Source organism: Macaca mulatta, chromosome X (genome assembly GCF_049350105.2).
Source record: "Macaca mulatta isolate MMU2019108-1 chromosome X, T2T-MMU8v2.0, whole genome shotgun sequence".
Taxonomy (NCBI): Eukaryota; Metazoa; Chordata; class Mammalia; order Primates; family Cercopithecidae; genus Macaca; species Macaca mulatta.
In genome coordinates, this window is record NC_133426.1 from 156,987,311 (window position 1) to 157,006,211 (window position 18,901).

The following is an 18,901-nucleotide window of genomic DNA, read 5'->3' on the forward strand; positions in this document are numbered from 1 at the left end:
TCATTCCCTCCTCTCTGAAATCGGGCATTTTGTGGGAGAAATGAGTTTATATGTGTCAAACGTTTAGGGCAATGCTTGGCCCATGCTAAGTGCCAGGGAAGTTTTAAACAACATCACCAACTCCTTTGTTTCTTCCCCCATCAGCAAAAGCTGGTCTCGGTAAGGAAGAGAGAGTGTGTGGAATCTTTCCTGATGTTTGTATTGGGCCATCTCAGAAGACTCAGAGGCCACTGCCTTCTACCTTCCTCCCCAAACTGTATGTCCTAGGGGAGAGAAAGCTTGAACGGGTGCTTTGCCAGAGGGGTAGTGGTGAAGGCTACCTAGTGAGATGGCAGCGATGGCAGCATGCACTGGGACTGAGCAGAGGTGCACGCATCAGGGTGTGCCTACAGTCCTCTGCTCCCATGCCTACTTGCCATTGCTGGGGCTCACTGCACCATGGTCACAGTGAAGGCAATAGGACTATCAGATTCCTAATGGCCTCAATTTACTAAGCCACCACTATGTGTTTGGCACTGTTAACGTGCAGCATCTTGTTTAATCCTGATAGTAATATCATTGACAGATGGGGAAACTGAGGTTTCAAGAATGTGGGTTATCTGCCTAAAGTCACACAGCTAGTTAAGGTAGAGCCAGCCTCTAAACAGTGATTTCAAGCCTGCAACCACCCACCCTCTGGATCTGTGTACCCTACCTGGAGTTCTGTGAATAAGCCATCAGGGCTTCCAGCTGAGGCTGATCCTGCCCTTGCCCACTTGCCTCCATCATGGAACTTTCTAATTGTTCTTCCCTCTATCCTGCCTCCATTCCCCCCCTTCCCTAGATCATTCCCATTGGTGTAGAGACATTCTGTTATATCCTAAAAAAAAAAAAAAAACCCTCTTGACCCCACAGCCCTCCTCAGGTGTCACCCTGATTTTCTGCTCTTCTTTACAACAATCTCCTCAAAACTGTTGTCTGTACTCACTGTCACTATTTCTCTCCTTCCAGACTGTCTTGAAAGCACTTCAGCCAGGATTCCTTCTCACAATGCCCCCCCACCAACCTGGTCTTGTCACAGTCATCACTTGTTTTATTTGGCCTGGGCATTCGATGCTGTTGATTCTTCCTTTCTTCCAAACACTTTCTTCATTAGACTTCTAGGTTTCTATGACCTTTTGAATTTCCCCCAACTTTCAGGTCTTCCCTCATCTTCCCAACCTCTTAATGTTGGGGTGTCCCAGGGATGAGTCCTTGGATCATTTTTCTTCTCTTTGTGGTTAACCTGTTAGTGATCTCAGCCAGTCCCACAACTTTGAATACATGGATAGCATATCTGTGATCTCATCTCCATTGCCCCTGATGCTCCCGCAACTTAGGCCTTATCAACCCCCTTAGGCAGTCTCCTAAGTGGCTGTCCTAGTCTGTTTGTGTTTTTACAAAGGAATACTTGAGGCTGGGTAATTTAGAGAGAAAAGAAATTTATTTGGCTCACGGTTCTGCAGGCTGTACAAGAAGCATGGTGCCGGCATCTGCTTCTGGTGAGGGCCTCAGGCTGCTTCACTCACGGTGGAAGGTAAAGGGGAGCCAGTGTGTAGAGATCACATGGTGAGAAAGGAAGCAAGAGAGAGGGGAGAGGGTGCCAGTCTGTTTGTAACAACCACCTCTCTCGGGAACTAACAGAGAACTCACTCACACACTCCCCCACCCAAGGAGGGATTAATTTATTTATGAGGGATCCACCCCCATGACCCAACATCTCCCATTAGGCTCCACCTCCAACATTGGGGATCAAATTTCAACATGAGGTTTAAGAGGACAAACATCCCAACAATAGCAGTAGCCTTTCTGCAACCTAGCTCTGTCTGATCCGTCGCCCCCACTGGAGCCAGATGGAGCATTCCAAACAACAGATCAGATGCTGCCACTCCCCAGTGTGAGTCCCTCAGCACCTTCCTGTAGCACACAGGATTATGAGCAAACTCCTAGTGTGTGCTCAAAGCCCTTGGTGATCTGGCCCTAGCTATATCTCCAGCCTCATCTCTCATCTTCTTTCCCTTGCCCCATGTAAGCCTCAGCTACTTGTGGCTTTCTTAGTGTCCCCCACCACATTCCCACTGGTTATCAATTCCTGGCTACCCGGGAAGCAGGCATCTCCCTGTCCTTCAAGGTTTATCTCAAATGAAATGTCCTTCATGACGATGACTCGCATGACTGTCCCTCCCTGTTCCTTCCCCTACCCCATCCTAGGATGGTTCACTCATTCCCTTGTGCTCCCACCATACCCACTACATACTTGGAAGCCCTTGGAACACTTTATTGCCCTTGTCATTTATACATCTTTGTCCCTTGACTAGACCACAAATGAATTGTTCATCAAGCACAAGTACAGTGTCTCATTTGCTTTAGTCTCCTAGGTGCCTAGCCAAGGACCTGGCCTCTTTCTCCATGACAATGTTTGACAGTCCGAGGGCCAGGCATGATGCCTTGCATATGCCATAGGAGTTCCATGGCTATCTGTTGAAAGAGTGAATCCTAAATTGTGAACTGTCAGTGTAAAACAGTTCCCTAGGTGCCTTAAATACTGAACAGCAGGTCCTACAAGGATTTTATAGCGGGGCAATGCATGGAGCTACTATGGAGAACAGTATGGTGAATCCTCAAAAAATTAAACGTGGAACTACCACATGATCTGACAATTCCGCTGATGGGTATATACCCCAAAGAAGGGAAAGCAGGAGCCCAAACAGATACGTGTACATTGGTGTCCATGGTAGCTTTATTCACAATAGCCCGAAGGTGGAAGCAACCCCAGTGTCCATCAGGAGATGAATGGACAAACAGAATGTGCTCTAGCTATACAGCCATGCGGTGTGTGACGATGAGGGTACATTCTGAGAAATGCATCATTAGGTGATTTTGTAATTGTGTGGACATGATAGAGTATACCTTACAGAAACCTAGATGGAAAACTTGCTAACATCTAGGCTATATGGTACATACAGCCTATTACTCCTAGGCTGCAACCCTGTATGGCATGTGACTATCCTGAATACCGTAGGCAACTGTAATACCGTGGTAAGTATTTCTGTATCTAAACATAGAAAAGGTACAGTAAAAATATGGTATTGTAACCTTATGGGACAACCATTGGATATACAGTCGTCATTGACTGAAACGTCGTTATGTGGCACATGATTATACAGTGCAATGTTAGTCTTAAAAAAGGAAATTCTGACATGTGCTGTAACATGGATGAACCTTGAAAACATGCTTAGCAAAATAAGCCAGCCACAAAGGACAAATATTTATTTTTCCACTTATATGAAGAACCTAGAATAATCAAATTCATAGAGACAGAAAGTAGAATGGTCATTGCCAGGGGCTAGGAGGTGGGGAATGGGGAGTTAGTGATTAATGGGTATAGAGTTTCTATTTGGAAAGATTAACAAGTTCTAGAAATGGTGATGATTGTATAATAACATGAGTGTGCTTGATGCCACTGAACTGGACACTTAAAAATGGTTAAGATGAGATTGGATGCAGTGGCTCATGCTCGTAATTCCCAGCACTTTGGGAGGCTGAGGTGGGAGGATCTCTTGAGGTCAGGAGTTAAAGACCAGCCTGGGCAGTATAGTGAGACCCCATCTCTACAAAATAATTAGCTGGGCATGGTGGCTCACACCTATAGTCCCAGCCACTCTGGAGGCTGAGGTGGGAGAATCACTTGAGCCCAGGAGTTAGAGGCTGCAGCAGGCTATGCTCGTGTCACTGCACTCCAGCCTGGGTGACAGAGCGAGCCCCTGTCTCTAAAACATAAAAATAATGGTTCAAATGATAAATTATATGTCATGTGTATTTCGCCACAATTAAATTTTTTTTTATAAAGAAGGCAATACACTATTACTCTGAGATGTTAATATTGATTTGGTCATTTCTTTGTTTTTGTGTCTTTCCAGGTGGCAATTTCATAGAGTATTTTTGCTCTTTCTATGTGATTGCTTTGTATTTTCTTAATGAGTTTTTTTCCCCACATCCTTTTGCTCATAGTCATATTATTTGAAGCTTCTCTTAGAATCCTCACCCTTCAGCTATCTTTTTACTTGTGGCATTTTCAGTGTTTTGGCAATTGTATTTATGTATTTGAGAATACTATCTTTTACCTTTTGGTATTAATCTATTGATAACTTATAAAGTATCAAAAGATATGAAATACAATACTGGACTGCCTTAAGCAAGGACCCTACCTTTACCATTTCAAGATTGAGTTCTTGGGGTTCTCTGAGTCATGAAGAATTGGTTAAAAGTTGTGGATTGTTAATCATTAATTATTTTGATTCTCAGACTTCCTGACATTTCTGAAAAATGGAAAAAGTGTTTTTATACTTGTAGAGAAAATGGCATTCATAATGTACTTTATGAACTGCTAATTGGCATCCTACGTTGACACTGTACACTTAGGGTGGTGGCTGGTCTTGACCCTACCATTTTAACTGAAGTTTGCTAGCTAGTTGCTTATACTTTCTTGATATGAACTATATTAAAGAGAAATTATAAAACAATCAACATGTAAAAATGCTGTAAACTGAAATTTTGTTTTCTAAAAGTAATGGAAGTCATTTCGATTTGATAGACATTTTTGAGTGCCTGTTACGTGCCGGGAATTCTATTAGGCCCGATGAAACATGATTCTTACCACTGGACAACTTACAGTGACTTTCAAGAGGACCATAACATAGGTTAAAACGTTTAACCTTCTGTTTCTTTTCAGCGAGTGGGCCATGGTAATGACAACCATGCTGATGCTGACCGATCTCCTATATTTCTGCAGTTTATTGATTGTGTTTGGCAAATGACAAGACAGGTAAGAGATTTCAAATATATTTCTATATAGTCTTTGCTTTAAATATATCTTAAAGATTAAACTATTATCGCTGTTTCATTCAAAATGAATTTGTGTAAAATATGACCCCATTATTTAACACAATTTGATTCTAATTCACTTAGAAATATAAGCAGAACATTAGAAACAACCAATTTCACACCAAAAGTTACTTCTCTTTGCAAATGGTTTTTATCAGTCATCTGGTCCACTGGGTCCAAACCAAGGCCATACTCCTCTATAGATTCTGCTGCTTTTGCTCCCTTTCAGAAGGTTAAGGAAGTACAGTCTCCTGCTGAGCAGTTCATCTAAGATTTGGCCAGATGTTAGAAATGAGGATGGGAATGAACTGCTAGTACATGGGATTAGACCAGGCAATCCAGGAATCTCTACACTCTGCCCCAGTCCCCTTTTTTTTTTCAATTCAAATCCCTTATTTTCTTAAAATCCAATAAAAGCACAAAAATGACATGGCTTAGACATGAAAACAGGCACTAAGCAGTGTAAAGAATGGAGGTCAGTTTGAAGATGTTAAAAAATCCACATTTGGGAGGAATAAGCTATTTCACATCCACAAAAATGGTGCTTATCCCTTTAGAAGCACTGCAATCATTTTTTGTGTTCAACCTTTTTATGCAATGTTTCTAAAATGTGTTTCATACTTTCTTGTCCTAACCTGAACATGACAATCATTTAATTTTGTTACTGGCTCAGCAACAACACAATTAGCAATAGTACCTGGCACTAAAAAACAGTAAGGCTTCAGGCCAGCCTTTGTGCTTGTGGAGTGTGTTTGCTGCCCTTTCACCTGCACCATCAGCATACCTACCTCTGGGACCAGCCCCTCTTACCCAGGCCAGCTCTCTAACAGGCCATCTTTAATCACCTGTGACCTGGCCATCAGACCATGTAAGACCCCAATTAGTTTGTTGAAGCTGGGTGTAAAAGTCAGTGTTAATTTCTAAGTGAGGGCCTGAGGACTCCATGAAATCTGCTTTGGCTATTCAGACCCCCTCCCCTTTGTTCCTTATTTCTAAAGGTATGTCTCTGTGCTCCCTTGCCTCTGAAAATGTGATCTGTGACCCGCTGGCATCACCTGAGAGCTTATCAGAAATGTGACATCTCAGGCTCTGCCCCAGTCCCACTGAATCAGAATCTGCATTTCAATAACAGCCCCAGGGGATTTGTGTGCTCTTTAAGGTTTGAGCAGTGTTAGTCTACAGCAATGGTCTCAAAGTTGAGCATCCATCAGCCCCCAGAAGGGCTTACGGAACCAGAGGGCTGGGTCCCACACCCAGAGCACTGGCAGGTCGTCAGTGAGGCTGAAGATTGGTGTCTCTAACAAGTTCTCAGGACCACATTTGGAGCACTAAGCTAGATCACTGGTTCTCAAACTCAATTGCACATCTGAATCACCTGGGGAACTTTTACACACACCTGAGCCTGTCCCCAGGATCACAGGAAGAAGGTTCCCAGGGGCTGGCTGTGTGCACTCAAGGTAGAGAGCCATCTTCTGAGTTCTCCAGGTCCTCCTCAGGGCAGAGCTGCTGGGGAGCGGGACAGCACAGGCAGCATCGTGACTGTCAACCTTCTTTCTGCCCCAACGCACACTGCCATCAGTAACAGTAGCTCTCAGTGGGGAAACAGGCCTAGTATTTCACAGACTTTCTGCAGTAGGGAGGCAGATGGCTGATGGTGATAAGGCTGCAGGAGAATCAATCAAGAGCAGCAGGGCTGTTGGTAGAAACCCTGCAGATCACCGGCAGTGTCCTGGCTGCTTCCCTTCCCCATGACTGAAGCAGCCAAGGCCAGAGCTCCTGGTGAATGACCAGCAGGAGAAGGCCCAGACCCTGGATCTCAGCCCCCTAACTTGTTCTGTACCCCACAGCCCCACCCTCAGCCAGGCTGGGCAGCAGGCACTGGGGAAACTACTCTCTTTTGCCTGTCTCTCTCTCCGGTTCCAGGTCCATTGCCCTGGCACTGTCTCTTATCATAAGGATAGGAGACCAAACTCAGGTTTAGATGTTGGAGATGAGGGGGAAAACAACAACAATAACAACAACAACAGCAAAAAAAAAAAAAAAAAATACAGTGCAGGAACTATGGCCTTATGACCTACTTTGAACTGAAGCCAATGGGCCTGATCAGCTCAAGGGAAGGGGATCCCTAGATGGCTCCCTTGTTTACCAGGGCCCTGTGTGTTGGGGTTTGGGAACTTCGCACCAGCTAACAGCAAAATGCTATGCAGCCTCCTCTGTGCCATTGGTTTTTGGACACTCATTTCCCTCAGTGACCTTGCGGGTGGGAGAGGCTCTGGACTGGGGCAGAGTGTGGAGATTCCTGGATTGCCTGGTCTAATCCCATGTACTAGCAGTTCATTCCCATCCTCATTTCTAACATCTGGCCAAATCTTAGATGAACTGCTCAGCAGGAGACTGTACTTCCTTAACCTTCTGAAAGGGAGCAAAAGCAGCAGAATCTATAGAGGAGTAGGGCCTTGGTTTGGACCTAGTGGACAAACCTCTCACAGCTCTAACATTCTGACTGTGAAATGTGTGTATAATTAATTTCTTTTAAAATTACATTGTTAATGCATTAGCAGAGACATCAATGATTAGTCTTTATCAGTTCATTAACAAATGAATGAGATATATAGCAGGTATAAGATGCATTCATATGAAAGATTATATTTAGGTTGCCTACTGTAACGTAAACTATGCAGTGTAAAATTGTCAGAAATAGCAGAATAAAATGAACTGAATAGTCTGTATGTGAACAAAGAAACTAAGGGAAAAATAATTGAGGGACTCTTTAGAGAAGGTTCCCAAAGACACTCTATGATATCCATAGTTTAATACAATCCTTACTCTTATGGATAGGTTTAATAGTCATTGATATTTTTGTTGAGCCTCAAGAGGTGCAGAATTGGGGCCAGGTATGGTGGTTCACACCTATACTCTCAGCAATGCAGGAGGCTGAGGTGGGAGGATTGCTTGCTTGAGGCCAGGAGTTCAAGACCAGCCTGGGCAACATAGTGAAACCCCCATCTCTTCAAAAAACAAAAATTAAAAAAATAGCCAGGGGGCGGAGCAAGATGGCCAAATAGGAACAGCTCCAGTCTCCAACTCCCAGCGCGAGCGACACAGAAGACATGTGATTTCTGCATTTTCAACTGAGGTACCGGGTTCATCTCACTAGGGAGTGCAGGACAATCGGTGCTGGTCAGCTGCTGCAGCCCGACCAGCGAGAGCTGAAGCAGGGCAAGGCATCGCCTCACCTGGGAAGCGCAAGGGGGAAGGGAATCCCTTTTCCTAGCCAGGGGAACTGAGACACACAACACCTGGAAAATCGGGTCACTCCCACCCCAATACTGCGCTTTACCAAGGATCTTAGCAAACGGGCACACCAGGAGATTGTATCCCACACCTGGCCGGGAGGGTCCCACGCCCACAGAGCCTCCCGCATTGCTAGCACAGCAGTCTGCTATCTAACGGCAAGGCAGCAGCGAGGCTGGGGGAGGGGCGCCCACATTGATGAGGCTTAAGTAGGTAAACAAAGCCACTGGGAAGCTCGAACTGGGTGGAGCTCACAGCAGCTCAAGGAGTCCTGCCTGTCTCTGTAGACTCCACCTCTGGGGACAGGGCACAGCTAAACAACAACAACAGCAAAAAAAAAAAAGCAGCTGAAACCTCTGCAGACGCAAACAACTCTGTCTGACAGCTTTGAAGAGAGCAGTGGATCTCCCAACACGGAGGTTGAGATCTGAGAACAGACAGACTGCCTGCTCACGTGGGTCCCTGACCCCTGAGTAGCCTAACTGGGAGACATCCCCCACTAGGGGCAGACCAACACCCCACACCTCACACTGTGGAATACACCCCTGAGAGGAACCTTCCAAAGCAAGAATCAGACAGGTACACTCGCTGTTCAGCAATATTCTATCTTCTGCAGCCTCTGCTGCTGATACCCAGGCAAACAGGGTCTGGAGTGGACCTCAAGCAATCTCCAACAGACCTACAGCTGAGGGTCCTGACTGTTAGAAGGAAAACTAACAAACAAGAAGGACACCCACACCAAAACCCCATCAGTACGTCACCATCATCAAAGACCAGAGGCAGATAAAGCCACAAAGATGGGGAAAAAGGGCAGAAAAGCTGGAAATTCAAAAAATAAGAGCGCATCTCCCCCTGCAAAGGAACGCAGCTCATCGCCAGCAACGGATCAAAGCTGGACGGAGAATGACTTTGACAAGATGAGAGAAGGAGGCTCCAGTCCATCAAACTTCTCAGAGCTAAAGGAGGAATTACGTACCCAGCACAAAGAAACTAAAAATCTTGAAAAAAGAGTGGAAGAATTGATAACTAGAATAATTAATGCAGAGAAGGCCATAAACGAATGGACAGAGATGAAAACCATGACACAAGAAATACGTGACAAATGCACAAGCTTCAGTAACCGACTCGATCAACTGGAAGAAAGAGTATCAGCGATTGAGGATCAAATTAATGAAATGAAGCGAAAAGAGAAATCTAAAGAAAAAAGAAGAAAAAGAAATGAACAAAGCCTGCAAGAAGTATGGGATTATGTAAAAAGACCAAATCTACGTCTCATTAGGGTGCCTGAAAGTGAGGGGGAAAATGGAACCAAGTTGGAAAACACTCTTCAGGATATCATCCAGGAGAACTTCCCCAACCTAGTAAGGCAAGCCAACATTCAAATTCAGGAAATACAGAGAATGCCACAAAGATACTCCTCGAGAAGAGCAACTCCAAGACACATAACTGCCAGATTCACCAAAGTTGAAATGAAGGAAAAAATCTTAAGGGCAGCCAGAGAGAAAGGTCAGGTTACCCACAAAGGGAAGCCGATCAGACTAACAGCAGATCTCTCGGCAGAAACTCTCCAAGCCAGAAGAGAGTGGGGGCCAATATTCAACATTCTTAAAGCAAAGAATTTTCAACCCAGAATTTCATATCCAGCCAAACTAAGTTTCATAAGTGAAGGAGAAATAAAATCCTTTATAGATAAGCAAATGCTTAGAGATTTTGTCACCACCAGGCCTGCCTTACAAGAGACCCTGAAGGAAGCACTAAACATGGAAAGGAACAACCGGTACCAGCCATTGTAAAAACATGCCAAAATGTAAAGACCATCGAGGCTAGGAAGAAACTGCATCAACTAACGAGCAAAATAACCAGTTAATATCATAATGGCAGGATCAAGTTCACACATAACAATATTAACCTTAAATGTAAATGGACTAAATGCTCCAATTAAAAGACACAGACTGGCAAACTGGATAAAGAGTCAAGACCCATCAGTTTGCTGTATTCAGGAGACCCATCTCACATGCAGAGGCATACATAGGCTCAAAATAAAGGGATAGAAGAAGATCTACCAAGCAAATGGAGAACAAAAAAAAGCAGGGGTTGCAATCTCAGTCTCTGATAAAACAGACTTTCAACCATCAAAGATCAAAAGAGACAAAGAAGGCCATTACATAATGGTAAAGGGATCAATTCAACAGGAAGAGCTAACTATCCTAAATATATATGCACCCAATACAGGAGCACCCAGATTCATAAAGCAAGTCCTTAGAGACTTACAAAGAGACTTAGACTCCCATACAATAATAATGGGAGACTTCAACACCCCACTGTCAACATTAGACAGATCAATGAGACAGAAAGTTAACAAGGATATCCAGGAATTGAACTCATCTCTGCAGCAAGCAGACCTAATAGACATCTACAGAACTCTCCACCCCAAATCAACAGAATATACATTCTACTCAGCACCACATCACACTTATTCCAAAATTGACAACATATAATTGGAAGTAAAGCACTCCTCAGCAAATGTACAAGAACAGAAATTGTAACAAACTGTCTCTCAGACCACAGTGCAATCAAACTACAACTCAGGACTAAGAAACTCAATCAAAACCACTCAACTACATGGAAACTGAACAACCTGCTCCTGAATGACTACTGGGTACATAACGAAATGAAGGCAGAAATAAAGATGTTCTTTGAAATCAATGAGAACAAAGATACAACATACCAGCATCTCTGGGACACATTTAAAGCAGTGTGTAGAGGGAAATTGATAGCACTAAATGCCCACAAGAGAAAGCTGGAAAGATCTAAAATTGACACTCTAACATCACAATTAAAAGAACTAGAGAAGCAAGAGCAAACACATTCGAAAGCTAGCAGAAGGCAAGAAATAACTAAGATCAGAGCAGAACTGAAGGAGATAGAGACACAAAAATCCCTCCAAAAAATCCATGAATCCAGGAGTTGGTTTTCTGAAAGGATCAACAAAATTGATAGACCGCTAGCAAGACAAAGAAGAAAAGAGAGAAGAATCAAATAGACGCAATAAAAAATGATAAAGGGGATATCACTACCGACCCCACAGAAATACAAACTACCATCAGAGAATACTATAAACACCTCTACGCAAATAAACTAGAAAATCTAGAAGAAATGGATAATTTCCTGGACGCTTACACTCTCCCAAGAGTAAACCAGGAAGAAGCTGAATTCCTGAATAGACCAATAGCAGGCTCTGAAATTGAGGCAATAATTAATAGCCTACCAACCAAAAAAAGTCCAGGACCAGATGGATTCACAGCTGAATTCTACCAGAGGTACAAGGAGGATCTGATACCATTCCTTCTGAAACTATTCCAATCAATAGAAAAAGAGGGAATCCTCCCTAACTCATTTTATGAGGCCAACATCATCCTGATACCAAAGCCTGGCAGAGACACAACAAAAAAGAGAATTTTAGACCAATATCCCTGATGAACATCGATGCAAAAATCCTCAATAAAATACTGGCAAACCGGATCCAGCAGCACATCAAAAAGCTTATCCACCATGATCAAGTGGGCTCCATCCCTGGGATGCAAGGCTGGTTCAACATACGCAGATCAATAAACGTAATCCAGCATATAAACAGCACCAAAGACCAAAACCACATGATTATCTCAATAGATGCAGAAAAGGCCTTTGACAAAATTCAACAGCCCTTCATGCTAAAAACGCTCAATAAATTTGGTATTAATGGAACGTATCTCAAAATAATAAGAGCTATTTATGACAAACCCACAGCCAATATCATACTGAATAGGCAAAAACTGGAAACATTCCCTTTGAAAACTGGCACAAGACAGGGATGCCCTCTCTCACCACTCCTATTCAACATAGTGTTGGAAGTTCTGGCTAGGGCAATCAGGCAAGAGAAAGAAATAAAGGGTATTCAGTTAGGAAAAGAAGAAGTCAAATTGTCCCTGTTTGCAGATGACATGATTGTATATTTAGAAAACCCCATCATCTCAGCCCAAAATCTCCTTAAGCTGATAAGAAACTTCAGCAAAGTCTCCGGATACAAAATAAATGTGCAAAAATCAGAAGCATTCTTATACACCAGTAACAGACAAACAGAGGGCCAGATCATGAATGAACTTCCATTCACAATTGCTTCAAAGAGAATGAAATACCTAGGAATCCAACTTACAAGGGATGTAAAGGACCTCTTCAAGGAGAACTACAAACCACTGCTCAGTGAAATCAAAGAGGACACAAACAAATGGAAGAACGTACCATGTTCATGGATAGGAAGAATCAATATCGTGAAAATGGCCATACTGCCCAAGGTAATTTATAGATTCAATGCCATCCCCATCAAGCTACCAATGAGTTTCTTCACAGAATTGGAAAAAACTGCTTTAAAGTTCATATGGAACCAAAAAGGAGCCCGCATTGCCAAGACAATCCTAAGTCAAAAGAACAAAGCTGGAGGCATCATGCTACCTGGCTTCAAACTATACTACAAGGCTACAGTAACCAAAACAGCATGGTACTGGTACCAAAACAGAGATATAGACCAATGGAACAGAACAGAGTCCTCAGAAATAATACCACACATCTACAGCCATCTGATCTTTGACAAACCTGAGAAAAACAAGAAATGGGGAAAGGATTCCCTATTTAATAAATGGTGCTGGGAAAATTGGCTAGCCATAAGTAGAAAGCTGAAACTGGATCCTTTCCTTACTCCTTATACGAAAATTAATTCAAGATGGATTAGAGACTTAAATGTTAGACCTAATACCATAAAAACCCTAGAAGAAAACCTAGGTAATACTATTCAGGACATAGGCATGGGCAAGGACTTCTTGTCTAAAACACCAAAAGCAACGGCAACAAAGGCCAAAATTGACAAATGGGATCTAATTAAACTAAAGAGCTTCTGCACAGCAAAAGAAACTACCATCAGAGTGAACAGGCAACCTACAGAATGGGAGAAAATTTTTGCAATCTACTCATCTGACAAAGGGCTAATATCCAGCACCTACAAAGAACTCAAACAAATTTACAAGAAAAAAACAACCCCATCAAAAAGTGGGCAAGGGATATGAACAGACATTTCTCAAAAGAAGACATTCATACAGCCAACAGACACATGAAAAAATGCTCATCATCACTGGCCATCAGAGAAATGCAAATCAAAACCACAATGAGATACCATCTCACACCAGTTAGAATGGCGATCATTAAAAAGTCAGGAAACAACAGGTGCTAGAGAGGATGTGGAGAAATAGGAACACTTTTACACTGTTGGTGGGATTGTAAACTAGTTCAACCATTATGGAAAACAGTATGGCGATTCCTCAGGGATCTAGAACTAGAAGTACCATATGACCCAGCCATCCCATTACTGGGTATATACCCAAAGGATTATAAATCATGCTGCTATAAAGACACATGCACACATATGTTTATTGTGGTACTATTCACAATAGCAAAGACTTGGAATCAACCCAAATGTCCATCAGTGACAGACTGGATTAAGAAAATGTGGCACATATACACCATGGAATACTGTGCAGCCATAAAAAAGGATGAGTTTGTGTCCTTTGTAGGGACATGGATGCAGCTGGAAACCATCATTCTCAGCAAACTATTGCAAGAACAGAAAACCAAACACCGCATGTTCTCACTCATAGGTGGGAACTGAACAATGAGATCACTTGGACACAGGAAGGGGAACATCACACACTGGGGCCTATCATGGGGAGGGGGGTGGGGGGAGGGATTGCACTGGGAGTTATACCTGATGTAAATGACGAGTTGATGGGTGCTGACGAGTTGATGGGTGCAGCACAGCAACATGGCACAAGTATACGTATGTAACAAACCTGCACGTTATGCACATGTACCCTAGAACTTAAAGTATAAAAAAAAAAAAAAAAAACCAGGCATGGTGGTGTGCACCTGTAGTCCCAGTTACTCGGGAGGCTGATGCAGGAGGATTGCTTCAATCCAGGAGTTCAAGGTTACAGTGAAGTATGATTGTACCAGTGCACTCCAGCCTGGGTGACAGAATGAGACCCTGTCTCTAAAACAATAAAAAAAAAGGTGCAGAATTTTATTATAGATTACTGTGCTATGTATTTTTTGAAATCATACTTTTAGGTAAAAGGTACAGCTTTCAGGAGAAGAGGCCAAAACAAACTATGAATTGTAGCGACCTAATCTTTCATTTGTATTACTCCACCTGCTACTGTTTCCCTCATTGAGCTGTTTTCTGAGTTGAGCTTAATGCCATGACAACCCCTGAGTACAAATGGCAGCCTTGACCCAACATGAGTAGATGGAGCCTTTGTTTTCCAGTTTTCATGGGTACCGATGGGCTTGGACTGAGCCCTGCCCACTTTGACCTCCCATATCTGGTACCCAGTGGTCAGAATAAGGCTTGTTGTCACTGACTCTAGAACACACCTTCCCAAGCTCCCAGATCTACAATGCAGGCTCAGGGGCTAGGAATGAAGACTCATTGTCATAGTCTGTTTGGGCTGCTGTAACAAAATATCGTAAGCTGAGGTGGTTTATGAACAACAGAAGCTTACTTCTCACAGTTCTGGAGGTCGGGAAATCCAAGATCAAGGCCCCAGCAGATTCAGTGTCTGGTGAGGGTTTGCTTCCTGATTCATAGATTAGCTGTCTTTTCACTGTAACCTGACATCATGGAAGGGACAAGAGAGCTCTCTTGGGCCTCTTTTAAAAGGGCACTAATCCCATTCACGAGGTCTACCCTCATGACCTAATCACTTCCCAAAGGCCCCACTTCCTCATACTACACCTTGGGGATTAGAATTTCAACATAGAAATTTTGGGGGGATACAAATATTCAGTTCATAGCACTTATATGGCTTGAAAATATGTCAGTAATTTGCTATCTTGTTAATAAACATTTATTTTTAAAAGTTTGAGAATTATAAAATATAGGACAAAACCCTGGATCTTTCACTCCTATCCTTGATTTAATAAGGCTTCAGTACACAAAAATGTCATATATTTGCTTACAATTCACAAATTCTGTGGTGCCAATAATTTATGAATAGGGCATAACTAAGCAGCATAGAGAAGTCCTGGGAAGATTGGACATAGTGTGCCTGGCCTTTTAAAAGATAGCCATTTGAGCCGGGCACGATGGCTCATGCCTGTAATCCCAGCACTTTAGGAGGCTGAGGTGGGAGGATCACTTGAGATCAGGAGCTCAAGACCAGCCTAGGCAACATAGCTAGACCTTGTCTCTACAAAAAAAAAAAAAGAAAGAAAGAAAGAAAAACTAGCTGGGTTGTGGCAGTAGTCCCAGCTACTTGGCAGGCTGAGGTGGGAGGGATTGCTTGAGCCTTGGAGGTTGAGGCTGCAGCGAACCACAATTGCACCACTGCACTCCAGCCTAGGCAACAAAGTGGGACCCTGTCTTAAATAAATAAATGCATGAATGAGAGAGAGAGAGAGAGAGAGAGAAATAGAGAAAGATAGCCGTTTGAAATGTGAGGCCACTGTCAGAGTTGCAAGGGGCAATCTTAAAGGCTCCAAGAAAGGATTAACCAGTAGAAATTGTTAGCATTTTAGCCAGAGACATCACATCGTTGATTTAGTTCATCTAAGAACAAGGATGCCAGTAAAAACCAGCAGAGTTAGTTTCCACAGGTTTCTGAAGCAGTAATATTCTGATGGGATTCCTTAGAAGAGAGTTGTGTGTTTCTATGGGAGCAATCCTTAAGATGGAGAGAGAAGCAAATCTTAATCCACAGTATCTGAGTGTAATTCCTTAATTAAGCTAATGTAATAGCCTGGTGAAGAAAAGAGTTTCAGGTGGAGTTTGGACAGTCCTGGATTGACCATTGTTCTAATAGAAAAGCCTGTTGCTAGTCTAGTAAAGTAGTAAAGCTAAACTAAAAAATAAACTTGTCTGCCAGTGGTCCTGATATGATCACTCTGGAGACGTGAAGATTTGTAATGATAGTGTGCACACAGCACTCTGATTGAACACTAGGTTTTTAAGTAAACTGACTTAAATACCAGTATGCTGGGTAGTACTGTTTGGCTTTGCTTCATTTAGTAGGTGATGAATATTTTACTGTGTTTTTACATTAGTTCTGGCACATGGTAAGCCCTCAGTACATGCCTGCTGTTGTGGTGATTATTATCACTTCCAGATCATCTCATGGCCACAACACGCCAGCTACTGACTAGAACCTGCTGGCAATGGTAATAGTCTTCATTGGAATTCTGCAAAACCCCATCAAGAATTACCTAAAACTATCAAGATGATCTGTGGTTTTGCTTCCTCACTCTGCCAATATGGTGAATTACAGTAATTGATTTGTTTTGTAACATAGATTTTCATATGTTAAGCCAGTCTTACATTCCTAAAGTAAACCCCACTTGGTCATGTTGTATTACCTTGTTAAAATATGTTGCCAGGTTCAGCTTGGTCATTTACACTGGTAAGAAGTCAGGGGTGCTGTAATCCCAGCACTTTGGGAGGCTGAGGCGGGTGGATCATGAGGTCAGGAGTTTGAGACCAGCTGGACCAACATGGTGAAACCCCGTCTCTACTAAAAATACAAAAATTAGCTGGGCGTGGAGGCGTGTGCCTATAATCCCAGCTACTCAGGAGGCTGAGGCAGGAGAATCACTTGGACCGGGAGGCAGAGTTTACAGTGAGCCAAGATGGCACCATTGCACTCCAGCCTGGGGGACACAGTGAGACTCTGTCTCAAAAAAAAAAAAAAAAAAAAAAAGAGAATTCAGGGCTGTATGGTCATGGAGTTGTCTTTGCAGGAAGGTTCTTAACTAGGAGTTGTTTATTTAATGGATGCAGAGCTATTTGGATTTTCTATTTCTTCTTGAGTCACTTTGGGTACATGTTATGACTGGATCTACTGCTCCCCCTACCCCCAGCCTGGGATGTGGCTGCAGCGGGGAAGCTGGCATAATAGCAGGGCTCCCCTCATTTGTTTCCCTTCTCTCAGGGTCACAGTCCAGTACTGCCTGTTGCCAATGTCTGAAAACAGTCATTTCTTACATTGTATCCAGCTTGCTAGATGTTTCTGGCAAAAGGGTGAGTCTGGGCTCTCTTCTACCGCCATGGTGAGAAGTGGAAGCTACATAAGCTTTTCTGGGCATTGAGTACAACAAATTGAGTTGCTTCTGGTTGTTTCTCAGCCAGATCTATAAGTTTGGACTTAAAACTGTAGGTAGTTGAACTTTACTTGGGCTCAGTCTTCCTTTAAATCTTTGACTATATTCCATGTTATAGTTTCGCTGTCTTTCATACAAAAGTAATATTACTTTTAGAAATTGGACTCTATGACTAAACCTTGTTTTTCTCTTCATTTAAGTTTCCTTCAGCATTCGAGTTTAATGAGCTATTCTTGATTACAATTTTGGATCACCTTTATAGCTGTCTTTTTGGGACCTTTTTGTGCAACTGTGAACAGCAGCGATTCAAAGACGTAAGTATACTGCGTCCTTGTCTGTTGCTTTCCGTGTGGCTCAGGCACCTCTTCTAGGAAGTGCCACTGTAGGAGGGCTGAGGGGAGGGAGGACTGTGCTCTGGTGCTATTGCTGACTGTAAATGCACTCCCAGGGTTCTGGCCAGCCCCACTGCATGTATCTAACACAAGCCCCTTCCTTTCTAGGCATGGGGGGCTGGGACCCAGCGAGCCCATGGCTCTTTCAGGAGTAGATGAGTGCTAGACCCTGGACCTCCTGACTCCAAGTTCATGTAGTCTCCACTGCACCAACTCCAAAGCTGTGGGATTCTGCTTTTCGTCCTCTGTGGTGTTGGCCAGATTGTACTTGAAGGCCTTGGAAATGGAGTCTGCCGATTAGCCAAAAAGCCCACTGTAGGTAGCAAGCTAACACTTTTTACATCAAAGTAGTAAAGAAGCAGTTACCAAACTTTTCAGAGTTACGTCTCGCCTCTTTCTTTTTTCCTCAGTGTGGGATAGAAGAAAGACGTGGTCAAAAGTGAGAAGACATTGGAAAAAGGCAACTTAAGGAGTATGGTCCCGTTAATAGACAAGGACTACTGCCTGTGAGCCGAGTATGTTAGGACAATATAGAATTCAGGAGAAAACAGTCTGTCAGTAACACCCACCTCCCCCTCTCTCAGCAGCGTCCCCACAGTTGACAGCACCCTCATTCTGTGACCCCACCTTGTCCTGCCTCTTCCCTGCCTCCTTGGCCTCCCCTGCTCAGTCTCCTCTGACTGGCTGCCATTTTAACCAGTCTCTAAAGTTGGAGTCACCTGGGCCCAGTCCCAGGTCCTCTTCTCCCCTCAACTCTTGTTCTGTCTTTCTAGGTGACTTTGTCTTGCCTCAGGGACCTAAATGCCTTTTCCTGCTCCTCCCCTACTCAGTACACAGCACCACTGGCTATCCAGATGCCAAGGCCAAATACACAGGAGTCAGCTTCCACTCCTCCCTCACCCTCACTCTGGCTACCACACCCAGTCCCTTGGTGAATGCTGCTGATCTTGTCCTAAAGTATATGTATATATGTATATATATGTGTGTGTATATATATATATATATATTTTTTTTTTTTTTTTTTTTTGAGATGGCGCTTTGCTCTTGTTGCCCGGGATGGAGTATAGTAGTACGATCTCAGCTCACTACAAGCTCTGCCTCCCGGGTTCAAGCGATTCTCCTGCCGCAGCCTTCCG

At 43.3% G+C, this 18,901-nt stretch overlaps 1 protein-coding gene across 11 annotated transcripts in view; it reads left to right on the forward strand.

Moving 5' to 3' along the window:
* MTMR1 (myotubularin related protein 1) overlaps positions 1–18,901 on the forward strand; it is a 79,079-nt gene that overhangs the window by 47,144 nt on the left and 13,034 nt on the right. For 8 of the 11 annotated variants that reach the window (XR_013412651.1, XM_077988077.1, XM_077988076.1 and 5 more), the window contains 2 exons: positions 4,751–4,843; positions 17,574–17,687. Coding sequence is in view for 7 of the 11 variants with exons in the window: in XM_077988077.1 (XP_077844203.1) it covers positions 4,751–4,843; positions 17,574–17,687 (207 nt within the window). In the remaining 4 variants the exon portion in view is untranslated. Of the gene's footprint in view, positions 1–4,750; positions 4,844–17,573; positions 17,688–17,873; positions 18,081–18,901 lie in introns of all 11 variants that reach the window. The other 3 variants (XR_013412652.1, XR_013412653.1, XR_013412654.1) reach the window with 1 other exon arrangement.